Source organism: Vidua macroura, chromosome 4, assembly GCF_024509145.1.
Source record: "Vidua macroura isolate BioBank_ID:100142 chromosome 4, ASM2450914v1, whole genome shotgun sequence".
In the NCBI taxonomy this organism is placed as follows: Eukaryota; Metazoa; Chordata; class Aves; order Passeriformes; family Viduidae; genus Vidua; species Vidua macroura.
The window spans coordinates 1,945,217-1,969,596 of record NC_071574.1 but is presented as its reverse complement, the minus strand read 5'-3'; the positions used below and the strand labels follow the sequence as shown (position 1 = coordinate 1,969,596).

The 24,380-nt window shown below is 45.1% G+C and overlaps 2 protein-coding genes across 5 annotated transcripts; one reads left to right on the top strand and one right to left on the bottom strand.

Annotated features, from left to right (window-relative positions):
- Positions 1–9: 9 nt before the first annotated feature.
- CDKL2 (cyclin dependent kinase like 2) lies at positions 10–8,548 on the bottom strand. The gene is made up of 13 exons (XM_053975581.1): positions 8,305–8,548; positions 6,050–6,244; positions 5,607–5,785; positions 5,370–5,482; positions 5,053–5,192; positions 4,694–4,782; positions 4,076–4,202; positions 3,180–3,451; positions 2,933–3,023; positions 2,057–2,168; positions 1,839–1,945; positions 1,454–1,546; positions 10–1,001 (listed from the first exon to the last, which is right to left on the bottom strand). The coding sequence occupies exons 1-12, from the start codon at positions 8,470–8,472 to the stop codon at positions 1,487–1,489; spliced, it is 1,653 nt and encodes a 550-aa protein (XP_053831556.1). The 5' UTR covers positions 8,473–8,548; the 3' UTR covers positions 10–1,001; positions 1,454–1,486.
- Positions 8,549–10,844: 2,296 nt separating this feature from the next.
- AP1AR (adaptor related protein complex 1 associated regulatory protein) lies at positions 10,845–23,963 on the top strand. 4 transcript variants are annotated; one of them, XM_053976324.1, is made up of 10 exons: positions 10,845–11,065; positions 14,355–14,403; positions 15,032–15,058; positions 15,521–15,546; positions 15,948–16,044; positions 16,740–16,838; positions 18,689–18,747; positions 19,644–19,717; positions 20,482–20,610; positions 21,561–23,963. In XM_053976324.1, the coding sequence occupies exons 1-10, from the start codon at positions 10,989–10,991 to the stop codon at positions 21,824–21,826; spliced, it is 903 nt and encodes a 300-aa protein (XP_053832299.1). In that variant the 5' UTR covers positions 10,845–10,988; the 3' UTR covers positions 21,827–23,963. The 4 variants fall into 4 exon arrangements, with proteins under 4 accessions (XP_053832299.1, XP_053832298.1, XP_053832301.1 ...); XM_053976323.1 differs by having other exon boundaries at positions 18,686–18,747; XM_053976326.1 differs by lacking the exon at positions 16,740–16,838.
- Positions 23,964–24,380: the final 417 nt, after the last annotated feature.

Below are 24,380 nucleotides of genomic sequence, written 5' to 3'. Positions count from 1 at the left end.
ACAGTCAAGCCTGGAACTGGAAGATCTTTTTATTTATAAATGAAATGTACATGTCAAGAGACAGCATGGAGACAAATCCCTAAATACAATGAGTTCAGACCGTATTCTGTCATGATCAATCGATGGGAAAGGCTGTATTTTGTGGGAAAATAAGTTCCAAAGTTACTGACGCCATGTGAGTTGTGACAGGTGATGGAAAACAGTTGTGAGCAACACGGGGACAGCCCAAAACTGACCACAGACAAACTAAGGGCAAGTGAGCAAAAACTGCTGCCAAACAGTCGAGTTTTACGTCCCATTCTTCTCAGGAACCTAAAGGAATGATGACTGGAGTTACTGAGACATTCCACGTGTTACCTGCATCACAGCTCAGTATTCCACAGGGATATTCCTTCCTTCACCATCAACAACAGCAGGGCAAACACCCCAAAAACAACTGCCCAAACATGGGACCAGAAATGTGAAGCAAAAAGGAACCTAAAACAAAGTGACAAGTGCATTAGTGAGGGTTTCAAAGGAACAGCTGTGGATTTCCACATTTAGATATTGTATTTCTTGCACAAACGTTTTCTTCACTGTCAAGGCAAAGGTGCTTTTCAATCCAGGTCAGGCAACCCGCTGAAATACGAGAATTTTGACTGCTGCTTTTGTCATGATTCATTGAAAAACAAACCCCTCAGGCGGGCAGCAGCTGGACAGAAGAAAGCCCAGCTTCCTTCAGAATCCTCCGAAGCAGCTCCTGCCCTTGTCACACACCAATGACCACTACTCTTCTCAGACAATACCTGGCCCTAAGCCAGAAAGTCAACATTCCAGAGCCTTTTTGCATGCAAGAAACCCAGCAGCAATGGCAGTGCAAGCTCCATCCTTGGCCTGGACCCGAGCCACTTCCGTGGCAGTCTGATGCACCGACAGGAGTAAGGGATCCTCCTCTCCCCTGCAGAGACCTGGCAGCTTTAGCCCCTGGAAACTCAGATGGATTGTTCCCACTGTTCAGTCACCTGCATCAAGAGGAGAAAAGGAGAATGACTCTGGACAGACTAACAAAACACACAGGTGCTCCCTGGTGAAAGGCTTCCTTTATTTTGCTTTGTTACACATCCTTACCTTGCTGAAGCTGTGCACTCACACCTCTGTGCTTCACAGATCAGACACTTGAGTTGTTTTTTCCCCTCCTCACATGCAGGCAGCCAGCTTCCCCTTTTTTTTATTGTTCTACCAGCTTGCTCAACCCCCCAATTTCATGAGCTGCTTCTTTTCCAACCCCAGTGCCCAGCACCTCAGCACAGCAAACTGTGTACTGTAAGAAGTCTGTCATAAGCTGCACATCTTGACCAAGAATGTGAAGTACAAAAGAATTTTCCTATTGCACTTCCCATCCCTACGTGAGTGTTCACAAAACCATCCATTTGCAAGCCCCCCAGCAGGCTACACAGCAGAAATGAAAGCCCACCTTTTACAGGCAGGTGTGACCATCTCCCCAGGGCTAGTGCTCGACCCTGGGGAAGTTGGCTTCTGATGCATCTGGCATCAAGGTCCCTGACAGCTGTAAATTGGGAAAGAAAGAGACAGGATCAATTTCCAAGTGTAGCATCAACAGAGAAGACAATCAGAAAACAGCCTTCTAAAGACACATGCAATGCCAACACCTAATTCAAAACAAATCTGTTCTTTGGTCGAATCAGGCTTCAAAAATGCTCCCCCAGCGTAAGACTTACAATCCCGAGGCAAATTCTGCTCCTTTAGGAGTCAAACAAGAATTCTGTGGGCCATGCTGTTGAGAAAGTCACAAACCAAACAAATACAGAGCAGCACAAATCACTTTATTGCCTAGATACCTGCTGTGAAGCCAGACTTGAGTTAGGAAGGTCGATAGCAGCGAGGGAGGGGACTCGGGACTCTGCAAAAGTTCTATTTTCCCTTTTCAGAAATCTGAGATGCCGAGCTGCAAAACACAAGCAAGGCAAGCCATGTTTAGGGAGTGAGAGCTGACACACTGCTTCCTGACACTTTGTTTGGCACCCAGGTTTTATTTAGAGGACCTCAAAGTTCCTACCTTCCGCTCCCCTCAGCTCGGGGAGATGATTTAGTTCTGGCAAACGCACATCTGTCTTGGGAAATTCCCATTTTTTCTTACTTGCCTGAAGGATAGGTTTTTCATTTGTAACCTGTAATCAAGGGCACAAGGAACAGCTCGTGGAAATATAGACAAAAAATAAAGCTATTTTCAAGCTTAAAAAAAGCAGTAACACAGCAATGCTCTGATGTAGTTGGAATTTGTCAAAGAGTGGGACAAAAGACTCTGATGCGTGTGAAGGAATTCAACCTGCTCAAGTGCTATTTATTCACAAGCAATGGAAAAGCAACAGCAAAACAAAAACAATCATCTAAGTGAGGCTGCTTTCGGAGAGATAAAATACAGCACTTGGAGAATGTCTGGGATTAGTTATCTGGAAAAAGGCAAATGTTCCTGGCTGGCACGGTAATAATCATGCCCAGGTAGTGAGAGCAGAGGAAAACTTTCCATTTCACTTGTTTTCCTTATCAATTTTTAATGCACTTGTGACATGACTAAGTAAGGCCCTGGCCACATTAAATCCAAACCCTCAGTTCTGCTTCAGTAGCACAGCACACATGGTCTATCATTCCTGGCCAGGCAGGAGGCCATGGATACACTCCAAATCTCACAGCTATCCTGTGCTGGACTGCTCTCCTCATTTAAAATTGTTTTCTGACATAAAATACGTTTTATGTAAGAGCTGTTAGCAAGGGATAATGAACGAAAAGTCTGCAGGAAAAAAGGGGTAACAAACCCAGTATTTCTAGTGGGGAGTTATGCTGAAAGATGGACCAGATGGAGTTCTTGAGAATACAACACACAATTGAATGCATTTTTGCTTGGCCAAGGGGGACAGACAGACAGACGACTCACCGGTGTCATGCTGACACTGCAGCGCCACACTGGAGAAGGCTTCCGTGCCTTTAGCAAGGGGTTCAAGTATTTTTTACTCTTTGCATCAAGTCTGTAACCAAAAAATGCCCCACATCTGGCATTAGCTGGGCTAACGCAGCCGGTATAAAGCAACAAATGCAAGGTGTCCCAAACCCCACGTCAGCCCGCCCCTCCCAGGACATCCCAGGAATGATGGACACGAGCTCTCCTAGCTCTGCTCCCATACCTGTAGTTAAGGCTCCCAGGCCCAGACCCCATCCCAAATGTAGGAGAGAAGTTCTGGTTGATGGGAGGGATGAATGTGCCCGGGTTCTTGGCGTAGTCCAGGCTGCTGCTGGAATCTTTCAGGTTGGTCTGAGGGCTGAATTTAAATGGGTGGATTGCACTGTTGTAGAGGAAGCCCAGCTTGGAGGATCGATCTGCTTTCTCTGCATCAGCTTTAGAGGGCTTGGTCTTTATCAGCTTTCCATCTTTGCTCCTTGGGCCCATGCTGAAATCCTGTTTGGGAAGATAAACATCATCTTTCTTTACAGTCCTGTTAAAAGAGCAGTTTGCAGCAGTGCATGCAGGAAAAAAACAACACGTGAGAAGCCTGCATGTGCAGGATTCTGCAAGAATCTAGTGGAGACGGAATTGGTTTTGTTAGAAAATCTCTGCTTTCCATCAAACAGGAGAAAACTTGTCAGAGTTCCAGCACTCTCTGTAAATAAGTCACTTGAGACTGGAATTGGAAATGATGGAGGAAAAACAGCTGTATCCCGTGTCTCTTCCAAAAAAATTAAATAAAAACTCATCTCAATGTCACCTCAAAGTCACTCTGAAGCATCCTTGGTATCCAGTTGAAAGGAAAATTTTTATTTTTAATGACAGGGCTTTAAAACAGGTTAACAGCAGCATAAAGCATGACCTATGCTTCCCAAATGATTCCCCCTCCGGCTCTGTATCGCCAGGAACTGCACCACTGTGTGGTTCACCTCCAAGGGACTGGCCCAAGAGCCACCTGTACCCTCCCAAGCTATTTCCTAGGACTTTAAACTGCTGCACCTATTTTAAAAACAATGATTTTAAAACATGAGAAAAAACCCAAAACAATACAGGTTTGGAAAACACAGATGGACCAACCTGGACGCTGATGGTTTTTCTTTCTTCTAAAACATCATCTTTGTTCCTTTTACTGATTTGGGGTTTTTTTTGGATCTGATGGTCTCTGGCATCTTTCTGGATCTTTTGTTTAAGCTCCTGAGTAAATCTATATTCCATATAAGGAGAAAGGAAAAAACAAATAATAAAAGGGCTTCTGTTTATCTTATTATCATCATCAGTTGTTAAGCCCAGGATCCTTTTAAGCAGTCAAACAAACTGTGCCTTTAAACTAATGAGAAGACAAACGTAATGTACACATTAAATAAAATCTTCTGCACACATTTTTCACAATACAGCAATAAAACAATAAAATACAGCAGTAAAAAATAAATCTGCACCGGTTTGGTGCAGATGCAGTGAGTGAATACAGTGTAAGACTGCACTACCCAAAGTGGTGTGACACTGATGAATTAATGTCACAACGAGAGAAATGTGCCCCTGCAATGTGTTCCCTTCCAACTCTAATTCCAGGAAGGTCAAGCCAAAACAAACTGAGACATTCAGCAGCTGTCAGCTCTGCAAACCCAGCAGCGTGCAGTCTCCAAGCATCACTTCTTTCTAGCCTGAGCCTGCAGTGAGCAGGAGAGGAGCTCTTACCTTTCAGCAAAGCCGTCCTTGTTGAAGAAATCGCCCTGCAGGAGTTCGGCGCAGGACGGTCTCTTGTCTGGGTCAATCTGCAAGCACTCCTGTCAAATCAACAGGAGGAGGAAAACACACCAGGAATTAAACAAAGGCTTTGGCTTGTCTGAGGGAAAGATCCCTGCAGTGACCCCTTTGGCCCTGTAGGGCTGGACTGGAGCTCCGGAATCCTACAGCCCTCACCAAGCTGCCAACCCCAGCAGCTGCTTGCTGCATAGGGAGCTGAGAGGAGGGCACTTCAACAGCCCTGTGCTCAGCTGTGCGAGGTGAAGGACAGGGGAACAGAGAACATTCACAGCACACGCTCAGTTAATTACCTTGGCTAAATCCAGTGCGGCAGGAGGGAGCTTGGGATAGCGTTTCTCCAGGGATTCGAGCTCCTTCACCTCGGGCAACTTCATGCCAGCAAAGAGGGGGTTTTTATAGAATAACTCCTGTTGTCTTGGAATTAATTTACCTGGAAGCAGGCAAACAAAGCAACCACATGGAAAAATACAGGACAGTGAAACATGTGAGAGGCTGAAATGCTGGGTCAGCACTGCAGTAAGGGCTACAGTCTGGGTTTTTATCTTCCCACCCATCAAAACAAATGTGAGCCCTTTATTCCTGAGCAAGCTCGAGGGGCTCTCCTTACCCAGGCACTTGGTGATATGGAAGAGCTGGTCGATGTCCGAGTCTCCAGGGAAAAGGGGCTCTCCTGTAAGCATTTCCGTTATCAGGGAGCCGACAGCCCACACGTCCACGGGCCTGGGGAGAAAAGCCACCAGCACCGCAGCTCAGCACAGCTTCACGGATCCAAAGGCCGAGGCAGTGATGGAGCACCCCCTCCATGCTCCCCACAGCCCCTCCCAGCCTGGCAGGCCAGGCTCACCTGCCGTATTTGCTGTCCCCCACCAGCAGCTCCGGGGCTCTGTACCAGCGGGTGGCCACGTAGTCCGTGTAAACTTCCCCAGAAGTCGCCAAGGGCCGGGCAAATCCGAAGTCGCAGAGTTTCACAACTCCTGACTGGGAAACCAGTATGTTCTCTGGCTTAACATCCCGATGGATTATCTGCACAGAGAAAAGGAAGTCAGGGCAAACTCCCTGTTTGTACATTGCAAACTGACTGGCTCGGCAAAAAGTGCAGCTTTCTCATATTCAAGTACACACAGAACCTCTAATTCCAGACACATTTATTTTATGTTTCTCTTTTCCTTTTCATACAAAGCTCTATTTCTCTAAGTTCAAATATATATAAATACAAAAATACACACTTCTATTCTAATATATATCTATCGATTTTAGCTGCAGAGCTGATTTCTTGCACATACTTACATTATGGCTGTGACAAAAGGCAATTCCTCTCATAACCTGAAATAAGTACTTCCGAACCCTGTCGTAGTCCAGTCCACTGGGAGAGGCCTCGAGGTCATCGAGCACCGTGTGATCCACAAATTCAAACACCAGGTACCAGCGCTTCTTCCTCTTACACACATCCAACAGGTTCACCAGATTCTCGTGCCTGAGTTGCTGTCAAAAAACAGGGGATGTTTAGTGAGGGAAAACACTTCTAAAAGCTATGAGGGGAAATTTCATAAAGAAATTTTTTGCAGGTAACTTTTTCAACTGCAGCCCAGCTGGTGCAGTACCAAAAACTGCAACTTGAAAAAAAAAAAAAAGAGGAAGAAAAAGCAGCTGTGTTTTCTAGTTATTTTGTCATCGCAATCCCAGCAGACAAGGATCCACCTCCCATTTGTTACACATTTATCACACACCAACACAAAAGGCCATGCTACAGAGCACAGTTATTTATTAGCTGGAGCCTGGCAGGGAAACATCCCCAGAGGCTGCCTGGAGGCAGGGCTGGGACCCAGGAAGATGCAAAAGGACTGCAGAGCACAGGGAATTGTAGGGGAAACGCTGCCAGTGCAGAGGCAGTGCCAGCCAACCTGCGTCCGTGTCTGCCCAGATTTCTTAGCGGGTCTGACAAGAGAAGAATTTTTAAAGGGTAATCAGTAAGAGAAAAAGCTCTTTCCCCAAGAATGATTTATTCCCCACACAGGAGACCTGAAGAGGTCTTTGCTGTTTTCAGACACAATTACATTTCTGCCCAAACTCGAGAGGAAAAAAGAAAATCAAACCCAAGGATTGACAGGGAACATGGTATGGAACTACAAAGAGACTACACCTCCAGGTATTTATTTCCCCTGTGAGAGGCCACCCTTCTTGAGCTGTATGTGCAAACGTTCCCCTTGCAAAGATTCCATTCACCCAGGAAAGCTGGTTAATTCCCAGCACACCTGGGTGCTGCTCAGTAACTCAGTAACTCCACTCAGCCTGGCCAGTGGAGCAGGGACAATCCAGGCTCACACAGATTCACTTAAAAGGGTTTGAAGGGATAATGCTTGGAGCTGCTGGCTGCGTCCCAAGCTCCAGCACATAAATTTCTATTAACTCTAACTCTGTAGCTCTTGCAGTAATGGCAAACACCACTTTTTTTTTGCCCTCAGTGCACAGGAACTGTCAGCTGGCAGATTTAGAGAGAAACACTTGTGGCAGACAAGAGGACAGGAGCCGGGTTTGCCAGTATTCCCACCTCTGGAGCACCCCACATCACAAGAGCAGCCTGGCAATAAGGTTTTCCTTCTTTTTTTCACCAAACACATCATCTGGGTCCCAGTGTTCCAAACTCCCACATGCGCCCATGCACAGGGACAAGCACTGCACTTGGGACGAGCATTCCTGCGGGACAAGGGCAGCTCCTCTGCACAACTCCATGCCACTGCCTCACCACCCCGACAAGGAATCCTTTTTTTCCTGGTATCCAATCAAAAGCTGCTCTCTTTCAGTTGGAATCCGTTCCCCCTTGTCCTTCCCCCTTGCACCACAACACCGACACCAGGCACACCCCACTCTCGGACAGCAAAGGACGCGGTGCCAGCCGGCTCCCACGCGTGCCTCAGGGAATCTCACAGCAGTCCTCCTCCAGCCTCTTGCCTGCCAGGAAGGTGCCATGGATAGAGAAAAAAAAAATAAATAAAAAAAAGGGAAAACTTTCCGAGAAGCGTTCTCCCGTCTCAGGCGACACCGCCAGCCCCCGGCCCCTTTAGTGTCACACCCCCGGGCTTTGAAAGGTCAGCGTTTCTTCTGTTTCCAGCAAACCCACAGCAGCAAAGGCCAGGCTTTTGGGACAGGGGGACAGCCACCACCAGGAGGCAACAGAGGCCGCAGCACGCCCCGGCAGGGCCCGACCACCCCCAGGCTTTTCTAATCCAGCCTTCGCCAGGTGCATCCAGCCCAGCGCTCAGGCCAAGGCAACAGCAGCTCTGCCAGGCTACAGCACAGAGGGTTCCCACTAGTCGGGCACGCGGAAATTCAAGCAGGGCCCCAGCGAGCCTCCTCCGGCCGGGATTTTGTTGGCGACACTTCGTGACCGCGGGCCGGGGGCTGCGCTGCCACACGCAGCCCGAGCTGAAGGGCTGAGCCGCGAGTTTAAACGCACAGACAGCCTTCACGCTTTTAAGCACGAAACTGCTGAAAAAAAAAAAAAAAAAAAAAAAGGGGGGGGGGGGTGGTCCCGCCAGCCTCACCTTGAGCAGCTTGATTTCCCTCAGCGCGATTTTCCTCACCGCCGCGTCGTCGTCGCTCTCCAGGAACTTCTTGACGGCCACGATCTGCCCGTTCTCCCTGTTCCTGCACTTGGTCACCACGCCGTAGCTGCCTTCCCCCACCAGCCCCAGCACCTGGTACTTGTCCATGGCCCCCTGGGCGGGGGCCGGGCCGGGCCGCGGGCACAGCGGCGTGGGCGGAGGCACGGCGGCCGGCGCCGGCTGCCGAGCCGAGGCGGCGTTACCGCGGCAACGGCCCGCCGTAACGCGCGGCCGCGCCCCGCCTTGTCGCGAAAGCTTGCTGGGCCGGCAAAGAGGCCTTATTTAAGAATAAATTGTTATGGAGGCTGTGAAAAATGCGTGTTTTGTGACTGGCTTTTTCGCAAATGTTACAATGAATATTATATGTGTAACGTTGGAGAGTTAGGCCCGTATTAATTCTCTCCAGTGGTGTGTTGAACGTATTTTTAGGTTATAACACAATGTTAAAATAGAAACTGCACTATGTAGGATACTTTTTAACTAGCTCAAGAAAGAGATGGGATAATCAAGGAATTCTTCGCACAAGGATAACAATTACAGAAACCCCTAAATTTTCCAGAGGAGAGGAATTTATGGCTTTCCTTATCAACAGAAACGAACTTCTTCAAGCCTGACTTAGACTCGAAGGCGCCTGGGGATTAACAGAAACTTTTTGACAAGTACCAGACGAAGTTCTTGTTTTAAATAAAATATATGCATAATCATGAATTGTTTTGTATATGCAACAGGCTTTTAAGGTGATTCCTTTGTCCACAAGGCATGCTTGTCGTGGCTTAAGTGCCCGAGAGCATCTGGATATCCATAATTCTTTGCTTTTTATTGTCTTGCAATTGTCCTAACTCTAAAAATTTTATTACTCTAATTGTATTATTATTTTTATAACCATTTTTTTTTATTATTAAACTTTAAAAAATTTAAAGACCAAGTGCTTGGCGTTCTTCACACAACGTAACACCGTGCATGAACCTGCTCCCTTTGAGAGGAAGGCAAGCTGAAGCATCCCTGTGGGTTGACTCGTATTTTCAGCCAACACATTCTTAATCCAGCAGCCCCTTGTTCCTTCCACGTAGCGACCCATGATGGCCTTCTGCTAACACTGACTTCTCACGTTCTGGGCAGGAGCGGCACGGCAGGACACGCAGGAAAACACCTCCAGGGACAAACTGCGGAAACAAAGGCATTCCGCGTGGATATTCCCGATATTCCCGCCTCAGCTCGGTGGCCTCTCTGTCACAGCTGAGGGTACTGTGTTAAAAAATAAAAAGGCGTTCAGTTTCTCTGAAGGAATTTATGAACGCCTGTCAGGCTGGAATACTGCAACATCGCTCTTTGGGAAAGGAGCAGCGTTTACCTTGCCGAAATGTCAATTTCCTGGAAAAGAGTGTAATGAGGAATCATATATCCCAGCAATATTTTCTGGAACCTTCACTGTATTCCTCCCGAGTCACACCGATCGGCATCGCCTTCTGCAATTAATTCCTGGCTGCTTTTATGTCCGCCTCACCCTCATTCTCCCCCCCTGCACGCAATCACAGTAATGCACTTTTCCAGGCTGACCTCACATTTCCAGGGAAAGAGCAACATCGGGGTGTGCTTGGCAGTGATTTATTACCTTCCTCCTACCTTCTGCTGCTCGTCACTACCCTAGCAAGCGGCTCCTGCGGGTCCCGGCGCCTGTCCCGTGCTGCTAATGGAGAGCTGACTTGGAATCCAATTAACCCTTCCACTGCTGCGGGACTTTTGGACCCGTTCAAAGAAAGGAGCAACCCAGGTCTTTGTAATGACACCATTAACTTACCACGGACAAAGGGGGAGTGGGCTCACACCGAAAGAGAGTAGATTGCACATTAAACTGGAGATTAGGAAGAAACTCCTCCCTGTGCGGGTGGAGAGCACCCAGGTGCAGCTGTGGCTGCCCCATCCCTGCAAGTGTCCAAGACCGGGCTTGGAGCAACCTGGGCTAGTGGAAGGTGTTGCTGCCCGTGGCAGGGAGCTGGAAGGAGATGGGTTTGGAGGTCCCTTCAAACCCAAAGCATGCTGCGGTTCCGCGATTCCGCGTTGCCACGCGTCAGCGTGGCGCTGTGGTTTAAGAAACCAGGGAGGCCAAAAATGAGTGGGGAACCTCGCTAAACCACACCGTGCCTCTGCTCCAGGTGTGCTCCAGGTGTTGCTACCTCGATGGCGCTGACCCAGTCAGGGCTCCATAACTGGGGGGACCCCCCTTTTTCATCCCCCCCCCCCCCCATAATAACAGGGACCTAGAACGGGATTCCCCTCCTTCAAAACGCTATTCTCCATCCTGCCCACGGGGACCCTGCCATATTTTTCCTCCTGTCAAAACACGGGCCGCCGTGAGACGACCCCACGGCGCAGGGCCACGGGGGAAGCCGCTTTCGGGGCGGGATTCTGCCGGGCTGGGACGGTCCCGGCGAGGGGCGGGCCGATGTCGCGATGATGCCGGTGGCAGGGGCGGCGCCGGCGGTGGCGGCGAGCACCGCCCGCCCCTGCGCAGCCATGAGGCTGTGCCGGCCCTTTGTTGCCGGGGGTCCGCGGCCGCCCCTCCCCACGGCCGGGGCGGCCTGAGCCCGCCGGGAGGCAGCGGGAGCTGTCGCCAGCAGGATGCCATGGGGAACTGCTGGGCGCAGTGGTGCTGCGGGCTGTTCTTCCGGAGGGATCCCGGCCGCGTCCAGCGCGGCGGAGGGTGAGCAGCAGCAGCAGCCAGCGCGGCTGCCCCTTTCCCCTCCCCGGGGCGGGGAGGTGCCGGGCCCGGCGGCTCCGCCTTCCCCGTGGGGCAGGAGGGGGATGGCGGGGTGGGCAGGGATGCGGGGTCCGGGCGCGCCCGGTGCCCGTGGCCCGTTCCTTTCGGGAGCCGCGGCATCCCGGGAGGATGGAGGCGCCGGGAGCCCGCCGGGCTCGGCGCGGTCTGTGCGGTCGGGGCTCATGCACTTCCAGGGTCACCGGCTCCTTAGCCCCGGTGTTTTTCCGGCGGGAGATGCCTGGAGAGGTTTTTCAGGTCGGTCGCCGAAAAGCCGTGCAGGCGGCCGTGCTTGTGCGAAAGATGGAAAAACACCCGGTTTTCTGCAATGTGATCTCGTCCTCGCTGTGAGTCAGAGGCTGAGACGCTGTTGGGATAAATCAGGAGCAGAATGGTTCGGATGAACTCATGTCTGTTGCAGAATGGTTCAGAAGAATTCTTATCTCTTGGAAACGTGTGTGACAACCTGTTTCGTTCTGCCACGACCAGTTCACGGAAAAGCGGCTCTGCAAACAGGAAACGCTTGAGGTCTTTCCATATCCTGCCCAGTACTGGATCACTTATTTTTGATGTGTTAGGGTAGAAATCGTTCTCAGCACATATGCTGAGCATTTTACGTGATGCAAGCTCGTGGCCTCTTGCTTCACATCCACTCTGGCAGGCAAGTCTCACCTTCCAGACAAGCTGCTTCTCAGAGACAGGGGTGAAAAACCAGGGCAGTCCATGTAGAGGATACCTGCTTGTACCTTTAGTGCTCCACCAGAGGGGATGAGAACACTTCCAATGCCTTGACAGCTGGGCACTGAAGCAGCAGTTTGTCGTGCTTTGAGAACACCAGGCAGCACTTGAAAGCTTCTTCCTGCACAACTTGAAAGCTTCTTCTTCTTCCTGTGTGTTTTGCTGAGTCTTCTTCTACATGCCAATGCCCCTTTCTTTCAGCAGGCAAATCTAGTGACAGCTTTAGTGACAAAAAAATGTAGTGGCAGTCCCTGCATATGTTAGTCCAGTACCAGGCTGTCCTTACCAGTGGAACAAATCTTACTGCCTGCTGCGGTATTGTCTAATTGTCCAGGTGTTGCACAACCTGCAGCGACAGTGTGAGGCGTATAAAATGTGCAGAGAACTGCTGGCCTCTGTGTTTCAGATCAGGTTTTTTTTTTTCTGGGTGTGGTGGTGGTAGTTTACAGAGCAGTATCAGAGTGTGGAGGTTATTCTCCTTCCACTCAGCGGGGAATTCTGTTAAAACCAAAGCTGTAAAATATGGCGTATTACAAAGTTTGCATAGATACCACATTGTCCACATTTGGCTGTTTCTGGAACACCATAACGTAAAAATGTAGCTTATCAACTTAATGATTATTTTAATCACTCAGATCCTCCCCCCCACCCCAGCTTCATTATTTTTAGACGCTCCAAGATTTGCCTGTAAGAGATAAACTCTTAATTAAACAACTAAGTATAGAGTTTTTAGTAAGTGTGTTTATACTGGAATATTGTAAATTGCCTTTGCTTGGAATTGTGCTTTATATATATATTATATATATATATATATATACATATAAAACAATGGAAAAGTAGGGCTTAAGGGAGAATTATAAAAAGTGTAAACATTTTCATAGGTTGCTGATGTTCACATGAAGTTTTGGGTAGGGGTGAAGCTGATGGGTCTTCTGTTTGTGTCCCTAATGACCTCAAGCTTCTGTAATTCTGCCATTTATGGGCTCAAAACTCTGGCACAGACTTCAGTTTTCTGGGACTGAGTCCCTGTTCAGCAAGCAGCTGAAAGACCTGCTGAAAGAGTAGCTCTTCCTAAAGCTGGCCTTGCTGTCGGGCTGCTTGTGATGACACTTAGGGAGCTTGCAGTGCATTTGGTTTGCTGTTCAGTTCTTGCAGCTAAGCTGACTGCAGCTCGAGTGCTTGGGAAGTTGGAAGTAATTTACCTAAAGCCTGGTGCTGCAAACTGGAATGATAACAGTGTAGATAGCCCTGGGACGATTTCCTGTTACAGTGCTGTTAAATGAGATTCTTAATGGTGTTGGCTCCTACACACCAAATTACAGAGAAGGGCAGCAGTGAAATTGCTCTGAGTGCTCATGCCACATGTCCCAGTTATCCTTGTCACATAGTACATGATTTCCAGAGAGGAAAGTGGCCTTTCCTCTCTGGTTTCCCAGCAGTGAATTCTCTGGAAAAGGTTCTTTAGTGGCAGGAAAGGTTGTGCAACAAGGAACCAGTGGGTAGTGCAACAAGTTGCCAGGGGAGATGCTCCCTAAACTGGCTTCCAAAGAAGAATGAGATGGAGATGAAAGAGGATCCGGCTAAAATAATTCAGGCTTTGGCTGGTGTGCTGCTTGTATTATTGTCACAGTGTTGGTGTCGGTTGCAAGTGCTGAACGATCTTTTCGTGCAAGTATAGAAATCCCTGAGGCCCTGGCTTTATTCCTTGCACCAGTCAGCACTGGTAACTGGAAACCCTGGTTTTGGAAACAGTTCGATGAAATGGATGTTGCACTGAAGAGTGTTTACGTTGGAATGTTCTTCTGGATGGTGGCCAAACCTCCTTGGCTAGGTAAAAATGTTTTCAGGTAACTTAACACTGTGTGGGGTTTTGTAGAGGACAGGGCTAACTGCCCTCTGCAAAAGAATTAAAATAAAATTGGAAGAATTCTTAATAGAGACTCAGGAGAAGAAACCAGTTCCCTGTATAAAATTAGAGCGTGAATCTTTTTTTTTTTTTTAAGCTTAAAAGTATTTCCTTGACCTCTTATTGGATGTTTTTCTCTGAGGCTCAGCCAAGCTGTCAAAATAAAACGTATTGTTTAACACTGATGAGGTACAAGATGCCAGGAAAGAGTTAAGTGCCGTGGTGAGCAACAGCATTTTCAGAAACTGCCTGGAACAATGTTTTTTTCCAGGAAAAATGTATTACAGGGATTGCAGAACATGCTAATAGTCTGTAAATGTCAAGTCCAGCATCCTGACAAGTGATTTAATCTCACAAGGGTTTTAGTTTTTTCCCCAGTTCTACAGAAGATGTTTACATGCTTTTGCCTCTGTCTGCTGTAGGAGGGATGCAGAGCTCCAGTTAATAAGTCAATGTGCTAAATACATGAAGATTTTGTTGTTATTTTAGATTTAACATACTTTAAAATCTATTTTAAACTCTCGGGCTCGTTTACCTTCTGCTGTGTGTGGAAGAGTGTTCTGCAGTCTAACTGTAAACTTATTTTTCCAGATCCAAGTATTTTAGAACATGTTCAACAGGAGAACACTTCACTATAGAGGTGAGTACTTAGATTTTTAGCTATTTAAGAAAAAGTGGGAAAAGCTGAATCCTAGCAATGCCTTTAACACTTTCTGCAGTTCATGAACACAGAAATATTCTGGGATATTCCAGCCCAGATTGGGAAAAGGAGGTGCTGTTCTCTCCTCCCAGATTTTAGGTCAGTCAGGAGTCTTGCCGTAGGTACTGCCCTCTGTGTCTGATGCACTGACTGGATTTAAGATTACTGTACTGAAAGCCAGTACAGAGGATTTTTATTTGCTTTTTCTTTTTTTTTTTGGTTTTTTTTTTTTGGGTTGTTTTGGGTTTTTTTGTTTGTTTTTGTTTTTGTTTTTGTTTTTGTTTTTGTTTTTGTTTTTTTAATGTGACAGCTGAACTTCTGCTGGATGAGTTTGTGCAGCTTAGAATGCTTGTTTTTTAATTAGGACTCTTCTCCTTTTAGGAGGAGAGACATTGGTAAGAAGGTCCAACTCTAAAAATAAAATTCCTCTGAAAGTAGGGTTACAGTCCCACTGTTAGAATTGGAGTACTGTTTTTACAAGACACATAAAATGTGCAATCATATTTTATGTGTGTCTTTAGTGACTCGTTGTACTGAGTTGTAAAAATTATTTCTTTTTCCTCTGCAGTTTGAGAACCTGGTGGAAAGTGATGAGGTGAGTACCTGGGGCATTATGTGAAACCTGTTTGTAAAATCCCTAAAAATGGTTCCAACATCTGAATCTTCCTCCTGCTTTAAGCTGAGTTGTAGACTTAAATCATGGTTTGTTTTTTTTTTTTTTTTTGGTTTTTTTTTTTTACTTTCAGTTTCCTTGCACTGGAAATACGGATTTAAGGCTTTGGATAAAGATCTAATAGATTGGTTTTGGGGAGTATGGGAAATAACCCATTAAGGAAGGGGGCACTATGGACTTTGGGAAGAAAGAAAAGAAGAGGTGTGGGGGAAAAGTGTGTTTGGGAAGACTCAAAGGAGAATTTGCTCCTGGTATAACTCCTGCATAAGACTCAGCAAGTGCCCTCAGTCTGAGAAAATGACCTGGGTTGCTCTGCTAAGGGAAGTTCTGGAAGTGCTCTGTGTTTACGAAAATCAGACTTTTCTTTTTTATTTATTTTAACAGGGGGAAAGCCCAGAAAGCAGTCACAGGTAAGACACTGAGACTGAGGACCTCTCCTTCCCTCTGCTGTCCCACTGTGATCACTAAACAAAACGGAATAAGGGAAAAACAAGGGACAAAAAGAAGTAAGGAAAAAAAAAAGTGGGATTTGGACTGCAGTGACGGTAATGGTTCTATTCCAGTAGCTCTGTTAGCAGAGATGGTTCTGAAAATATACTTTCTGTAAAGATATAAATAATATATATTGTGAGAGCGAGGAGAGACAGCATTCTCCTGAACAAAATGGAACTTTCGGGAGGAGGAGGCCACAAGCGCAGCCTGTTGGATCTGCCTGAAAGCACTGGTCAGGAAAGACCACACAGATATGTCAAAGTGCAAGTGAGGGTTGTCATGCATGAATAATAGATGGAGCTTTTTTGTGTTTCCCCAGGCCTCTGACTGAGGAAGAAATTGCAGACCTGAAAGAGAGACACTACGACTCCATTGCTGAAAAGCAGAGGGTTGTTGATCTGAAGCTTCAGTCAGAGGTGAGTGGTCACAGTGAGAGTACAAATGGTTTTTCTTCCAAAAATGTTAGGGTGAGCCATGGACACCAGGAGATTCCACTCACACGGAACAATTGGGTTTTGTTCATCAGTTAGCCTACAAGGTGCACAAATTCCTTCTTTTTAATAGCCTCTTCGCTGAAAAATGGAATGAACAGGCTGGGTTTCTGACCAGGATCTCTTAAATTGGACCCTTTCTTCAGTGACAAGACCAAATGGGGAATAATCTTGATTCAACTTTTCCTGTGCTAAATTTTCTCCACAAGTTTCTTAAGGAAAAAAAACGCACGTAATTTGTTACTCTGTTTTAGTGCTGCAGCAGTTAATGGAATATGATCTGGAATACAATGTAGAACTTGAATGAACTTTAATCTAAAGTGCCTATGGAACTGAAAATCTTTAAATCTTTCACTGTGCAGTCCATAATAAAATAGAAAAAAGCATTACAGCATTTCACTAATAATAAATTTTTTCTCAGTGGTTACCTAAATTTCTCGGGCTGTTTGCTTGCGGGGAGGGAAGCTGTTAAATCCAGTTAATGCTTTATCTGTAGTCAATTTTGTTTTATTTTGATTTTCTAGCTGCTTTTCCTTTGCTTTCTCGCACTTACGGCTTTATTAACAGGAAGGTAGATAGGTTCTGCTTTTGTTAACCATTACTGTTTTGTTCATACACAGTTAGCCTTACAAGAGGAGAAGTTAAGACTAGAAGAGGAGGCTTTATATGCTGCACAACGTCAAGCAGCCAGGGCAGCAAAGCAGAAAAAGCTCTTGGAGGTGAGGGGGAAAAGACCCCAGTATATATGAGAGCCTCTGTCCTGTTCCCATGTACGCAGACTTCCCTGATACCCTTTCCATCTCAGGAGACCTGACAAGGAGATGGCTTTGGCTTGCAAAGTAGAGAAAGAAGTACAAGATCTGAAAGTGCAGCTGGTTGGAGCAGCTGAAAATCACCATAATTGTTTGAAACAGCTTCTGTTGCCAAGTATAGATTTTGAATGAGTTACAATTTTAATCTATAATTAGCTTCACACTCTTCTTATATAACATGTAGAAGTTACTGATATTAAATGTAAAAATGATCTGTGATGGCTTTGGGGTAAAAAAGCCCCTGAAATTAAGCACACATTTAATTCAGACATCATTTAGACTTGTAAAATGTACTTTATATATTTGTGCACTGTACGGCTCGTTATCTTTGTGTTCTTTATAGACCCTGCTCTGGAGTTTTCATCTGATTTCTGTGTCACTACCTATAGCTCTCATTTCACATTTCTTTCTCTCCCCTTGCCATTTGGTCTGGGAGGGTTAATTCTTTCTGACCTTTTTGCCTGCTATTTTTTTTTCTTACCACTTTTGATCTATATAAAAGCCAGCAAAAGTAGGGTTTTTTTTAAATGGCGTTAACTGGTTTTTGCAGAAGTTCTCTGCAAGAAATGCTGTATTTCTTGTCTTTCAGTATTTTTAATATGCACTTCTTTTAGTCAGGACCTAAGACAGAATGGATTGTAGAGATTTTAATTTCCTCTTGGTGTAAAATTAGTACCACTTATCTCCTGCTCAAAGAGCCTCCTCAAAACCCATAAGGATTGTAAGGATTTTAAGGAAGCGTTTTTGTCCAGATATGCATTGAGCACTTAGCCCTTCTAGATAAACTGGAAGCTATTTTTGAATGCATCACTCATCTCCCTGCTGTTTGTGGGCACAAATGGGAAAATGGCTTTTTCCTTGGAACTATGGCCTCTCTTAAAGCTCATTTGGCTTGCTGATGTTGCCCTACTAAATGTCAGGGTCTGTAACAGCAGGGAATTTTAATATGTGTGTGTCCTGGAACTGGCAGTGCTGGATATGACCTGGCAAAACAGGGAGATAATCTAAATTGGGTATTAAGTGGGTATAGGAGTCCTGAAAGAAAATCGATGCGTGTGTCAGTAATTGATTTTGACAGATTTGTTGACTGTGTTGTGCCAAACTTCTGTCTGTTCCTCTCTGCGTTCTTGAATCTTTTCACCTCTAACCACCGCAACGCGATATTTCTGCTTCCACTTTTTTTTTCTCCACACTCCCCATTTGCTCACTTCATCCTGCAATTACTATTGCTTAAATATCCACGATGCAAAGTGTGCCAGAAAACATCACCATCTTGGGATTGAAAAACACTAGATCCAGTGCAGTCACCTCCCCACACCCGAAGCAAAGAGCAGTTCTCAGATGAAGTTGACATTAGCGGAGTTATTAATACTTTTGGCCCTGCAAGGCAGCAAAGCTGTTATTAATATAGATGAAGCACTTAGTGCTGATGGAGACAGCCAGAGGAGATGGCAGCACTGCTTTGCACAGGGATGAAAGGATTTGTAGGAGATATTTATCTTTTAAATGGCAGGGTGGCTGTTCCTGGGCACGGAGCAAAAGAAATCCAGCATCACCCAGGTGTTAGTTGTGCACTGAAAGCACTTTAAGAAGACAGGAGCCAAAACAGGTGTGGTCCTGACTGAGGTGGTGAACACGTTTCTGAAAACTGGTGGGCTTTCTTTGGAGGGGGGGGGGGTGCATAAAATAGGATGAAGTGTTGAGAGCTCTCTTTGGAGTGTTCAGCTTTTTCAACGATTCGCTTTTCTCGCTAGCAGCGTAGGCAGCACAGGATAACGCAGAGAGCACATGCTGTCAACAACGGAGAGTTCCAGAGGTAAGAGACCAAATTTTATTCATGTCAACTGAGACTCCTCCCTGTCTGCACTCCTGTTCCTCGTCTGGAAAGCTGGGGGGTATTTTGGGTTCATTCTGGTTGTCGCTGGAGTTATTAGACTGCTGCATACAGTGCTGCTCCCAGCTGCTAAAATATATTTACACACACATAAAATCCAGTGGTGTATTTTAGAAAGGTGGTTATATGTAAGATTTCAGCTAAAGTAAACATATTTTTATTGTTCAGGACCCTGGTTTAAAAACCCAATAGAAACACACTATTTAAATGGTTTATAGTCTGCCTGTTCCTTCATTAATATTCTTAATTATATTTATTTATTAAATATTTAAGTATTTCTTTCTTTTAAGTTGCTTCACTCCCACCTCCTGTGTTCAGTGGTGGTGGTGGGAAAAACAAGCTAAAAAAAAAAAAGTGGAGAAATTTACAGTGGAATGGTGTTTGAGTTTAGAAAAAACTCATGCACAGAAGACAAGGAGGAATTTTGCTATGGAAGCACACTTAGAATAGGAGCTGAGAAAGCTGAGTAGGAACTGGCCAGATTTTAAAAACAGAGGACTGCAGGAGCAGGGTTTGAATTCATGGCTTAAAAAGTGATTTGAAAAATACAGAGATTTTATCTAAAGTGATGAAGAGAGGAGTTGTTTTGAGCTGGTTAATTGATTTTTAACTGAAAATACTGATAAAAATTGAGCAGAAGCACAGACTGGGAGAGGATGTGATGAGTAGGAATAGAAAGGCATTTTGTAGAGGATTTTATAAATAATTTAGTTCAGGGTGTATGTGCTTTGTAGCACAGAGCTGGGGGCATGTGGATTAACATATTTTTGATGGCACCCTTGGAGGTTTCTAAAGCTATAAAAATTGTGTTCGTGCAGCTCTGTGGCAGAGGAAGACCTCGATCCTTTCCTGAGGAATACAAAATTCCAGTATGAAACTTTCCGAAGTAGTAGTAAGTCTGCCTTTCCTTAAGCACATCTTTAAATGTTAAGGGACCCTGAGGGGCACAGAGTGCTGCTTCTTTTTCTAGATAAACACAGATTATTTATAGTTTTATGTATACACACACAAATATAAAATGTGCATGCATGTATCTGTAATGTTAAAATCTGATAACTTTTTTATCTGATAAATAAAAGACGGTGGTGAACATTTCTTGTAAAACCAGTTGAAGATGCAGATGTGTGTTTATAGCTTTTTTTAACATCTCTTGGCAAAGTAATTAGAAGCATATTAATGCTTCATTTTTTCCTAATGAAGTGCAAGAGGTGAATTGTCCTGCCTGTACTAAAGAATTCCACTAACATTTTAGAGGAAAACAGTTTGATAAGCTTTTATCTGTAAGTTTTGGTGACAATACATGACAACCACTAAGGTGGAGGATTGATGGCTGTGTGAGTAGTTTGGTTTTTTTGGGGAAGAGAGGGTTGATTTGGGTTTTGTTTTGTTTTTACAAGTCTTCATACAAGCTCAGCTTACAGCTTACTAAACTCCTTTCTAGTTGCAACTAGGCCATATCTCAGTGATATTGACTATTTATAAGCTACTGATTACTCTTTGAACTGATAAAGTGCCTTTTCCAGCATTCCTGAGGTTTAAAGGGCCGCAAAGCAGAGTGACAGCTTAATTTAAGATTTTACTTTTGCATGTTTAACCTGAAATTCAAGTACATTTATGAATTAAAAATACATTATGGGTTGTTTTTTTTTTTAATAGGGCTTTCATCTGATGCCACGGTGCTGACACCCAACACGGAGAGCAGTTGTGACTTGATGACCAAAACCAAATCCGTGAGTGGGAACGATGACAGCACCTCCTTGGATTTAGAGTGGGAGGATGAAGAAGGTATTTATCCTGCATTTCAGCTTCATCCTGAACTCAAAGGTTAAAGATGCTGACAGTTTAAGCTGTGTTCATTGTAAATTCGTCTTTTTCAAAAGGGAAGGTGATTTAAAACTTGTTTCTGATGGAATTTCTGACAAGTTTAAAAGTTCCGGACAGTTAAAACTGTAAATTATTTTTACCGAGAACATTCCTCATTTTTGATAAATGTGGAGATAGCCCTACTAAATGAATTCATTTATTAGGATACTCCAGTAGACAAATGAATTCATTTCCCTGCATTTTGTGGAACTGACTTGTAAACTCCTGACAAAAGTAATGGTAAAGAAATGCTGCCCTCTCGTGAGCCAGGAGCAGAAGGAAGAACTTGTTCTTCCTTTCAAAATGTGGAGGTCGGTCAAGAGCCTGACTTCAATATTTTGGGAAAAACCCTTATTACTTGTACTGTTAACATTTACTGGGAACTTGGATCTGCATTCCAAGGAGTATCCCATCAATCATACAGCAGTATCATTGCTGCCGTTATAGGTGTTTTCTGCATTTCCTCATTGTTGCCAATGGGTTTTTTTGTTGGTTTTTTTTTGGGTTGTTTTGTTTTGTTGGTTTTTTTTGGGGGGTTGTTTGTTTGTTTGTTTTGGTTTTGTTTACTAAACCTGCAAAAGCTCTTAGTTGAAAGTTTATCCAAAATGTTCAGACCTTGACTGTTGAAAGGCTCACCAAAAATAAGCAAGCGTTTGTTTTTTAGCCAGTCTAATAGGTGATCAATGTCTGTAATTACTGACAAAATCAGTAAAATCGTAGATGTCCTTGAGCAGTGGCCAGAACCATATTTAGTGTGGAGTTAAACAAACTGAAGGCCTTTCCGATCTGTCCAAATTCTACCGTAGTTTCTCCTAGCAGCTAGGTGAAAACTCACGAGGACGTGTTTCTCACGCGCGTGTGTTAAACGCCAGGCATGAACAGGATGATCCCGGTGAGGGAGCGCTCCAAGACGGAGGAGGACATCCTGCGGGCAGCGCTGAAATTCAACAGCAGGAAGCCAGGGAGCCACCCAGCCTCAGCCTCCGACGATTCCAACGGGCTGGAGTGGGAGAACGACTTTGTCAGCGCCGCCGTGGACGACAACGGCAACTCCGAGTACGCCGGCTTCGTCAACCCCGTGCTGGAACTGTCGGCCTCGGACGTCAGGCTGTCAGATTCCGAGCACCAGGACAGATAGTGACCATCCCTGCACGGCCCCTGCCCGTGACCAAATGCTGGAAAGGGAAGTGGAATCACCCACAAAGCCACCTGGCTCCTTTGTAACCCGCTTCCCCTTTTTCTTACGCGCGGAGCGGCGAGCGACGGGAACGACTCGCCGTCCGGATGAATTCAGAACTAAGTGCAATTTTATCACCTACCTTCCCCACTTTTGTGAAAACTGGGATGATTCTATTGTGTATATTTCTGGGTATCTGGATTTAATATAAAATTATCTGCACTAATTGGAGCTTCATAGCTTTGACTTATCTATATTTTAACTTGCCTTTTTTTTCTGGATGATGTTTCTATTGATTGTGTTTTAAAATTCATCATTGGCCGAATATTTATCTCAGAAACTGTCCTGTATAATTTATTTAATACTTGAAGATAGAGAAATAATTTTAAAATATTTTTATTTCTGGTCTGTGCTTTTTGACTTGCTCTTCAGCTGTTTAGAGGGTGCAAAAGTAAGAGCTGTAAAACAAATTTGACACATGCCAAATGTGCAGATTTTCCCCTGTCTAGCTTTAAGTCTTCCTAGTCTTCTGTTGTCCTTTTTACATTTATTTTATTTTTTTAATTACTTTATGCTAAGCACGGTTAACCTCAATGAACATAGTAAAACTGATCAGGTTAGGTAAGATATCGCCTTGTATAATAATATGCCAGACTTAGTAAGCGTGTGCTAGATAGAAAAGCAAAAGTAAATTCTCTGTATGTGTCAGTAAAATGGGAATTTTAACCAGTGGAAAACTGGGAGGACCAAAGTCTTGTTTTCCCAGCCCCCCTGAACAGACCAACCTCTGTTGCTACGTGGTCCTTAAAATTCCTCAGTTGTGGAAAATTTATAATTCCACTGGACCGGAACAGTTATGGAAAAGCAACATCCAGTGAGCAAACTGGGGGAGGGATGATGGCTCTGCTGCTGGGGCTGGGCAGAACAAGGACCTAAAGACTGAATTTCTACATCTGCATTTTGAAAAGGAAGAAGAAAAATTCATGTTTTAACAGTGTGTTAAAAGTGCTCTGCCTCTCCTGTGCCTCTCAAGTGGATGGCTCATCCTGCTAATACGGGCTGAAATCCAAGGAGGTGTTCAGTGACTGCACCACTGCTGTCCTGTGCTGTGTGGTCTCCCCTGGTATTCCATGTCAATCTTAACTTTTTAACAAAAGAGAACCTGCAAAGTGCTTGCAGATCTCAAGCTTTCCCCCAAAGTTTCAAAGTAAAGCCATTTCTACTCTGCCATTATTTTGTGCAGCTGTCTCGTTCTTTCCAGGGGGAAAAGGGTGACAGGGTTTAACTTTGTTTTGGAGTAAAAGGGAACACGTTGTGGTAAGTAATGAACCTGCTCTGTCAATCATCAGAACTGAATTTGTCGGTGAAAGTTGTGCGGAAAATGTGGTTTAGCTCGTCTGAAGCTATTTGGAATATTTGGGTCATTACAGCGTGGATAAGGAACAAAAATACTGCACACTGGGGTTAAATGCGTACAAATAACCTAGAGAACAGATAAATCCTGTTGGTAACATTCCATCTCTTCAGTTGTAGCTGTGTCACTGAAAATATTTCAATGCCATTATTTATATTTGCAATACTTGTAATGAGCTTTAAAGACCTGTACACATCAAATGTATATTTTGGGTTTGGCCTAAGCTACTGCTGTGTGACTTCTCCTGGATATTTCTTTGTACAATATATTCCTATGGGAAGGAAGGCAACTTCCTCAGCATGTAAATAACATGTTTTTTTACCTGCTGAAACTGTCACCTCCCCTGCCCCCTGGCCGGGGAACATGAGGTGACCTTGTCCTGACCATGCCTTGAGGAAGTCAGTCAGCTGACAGTCCTGCCCTTAGGATGGACAAGCACTTAGGAAAAAGGAGGCTGACTCCACCTTTTTCTGTGATGGGCATGTTCTGTAGCCACGGTTAACGATAAGATTTGCAGCGCTCAGTGCACCATGCTGGGTGACTTTTGAAGTGATGCTCCATCTCTGTGGCTATTTGAGAAATCAAAGGATTCTGCAAACAGCTCGTGTGAAGCAGTTCAAGGGTACTGTAAAATGCCTATCTGTACAAATTTAAAAGTCATTAAAATTTTCAGCAAGTCTTACATTTGGCAGTGTGGTATCTGTTCCTGGGTTTGTGGCAGCCATGTCAGAGCCCTGCTGTATCCCACAGTGTCCCTTTTGGGGACCTGTTGCAGAAGACCTGAGGAGTTTGGAGCATGGAGCCCTTCTCCTGTTGGAAATGAGTAGCTGTACCCTCACCCTTTAAAGGCAAAGTAACCTTCCTTGTGTAAATTACCTTGTGCTGGTCAGATCAATGCAGCGATGGGAGACAACTCATTTTTGAATGTGTGTTTTACACGGTTGATTCTTACCTCAGGTAAATACAGCTGAGCAAGTGCTTGTTGTTTGGAAACCAGAGCCTGGTTCCTAGAGTGGAAAACATGGCAACATAGTAATTTTGTCACAGAGGAGATGAACAGACAAATCCTACATCAACCTGTGTTTGAGTTTCATTGCCCCT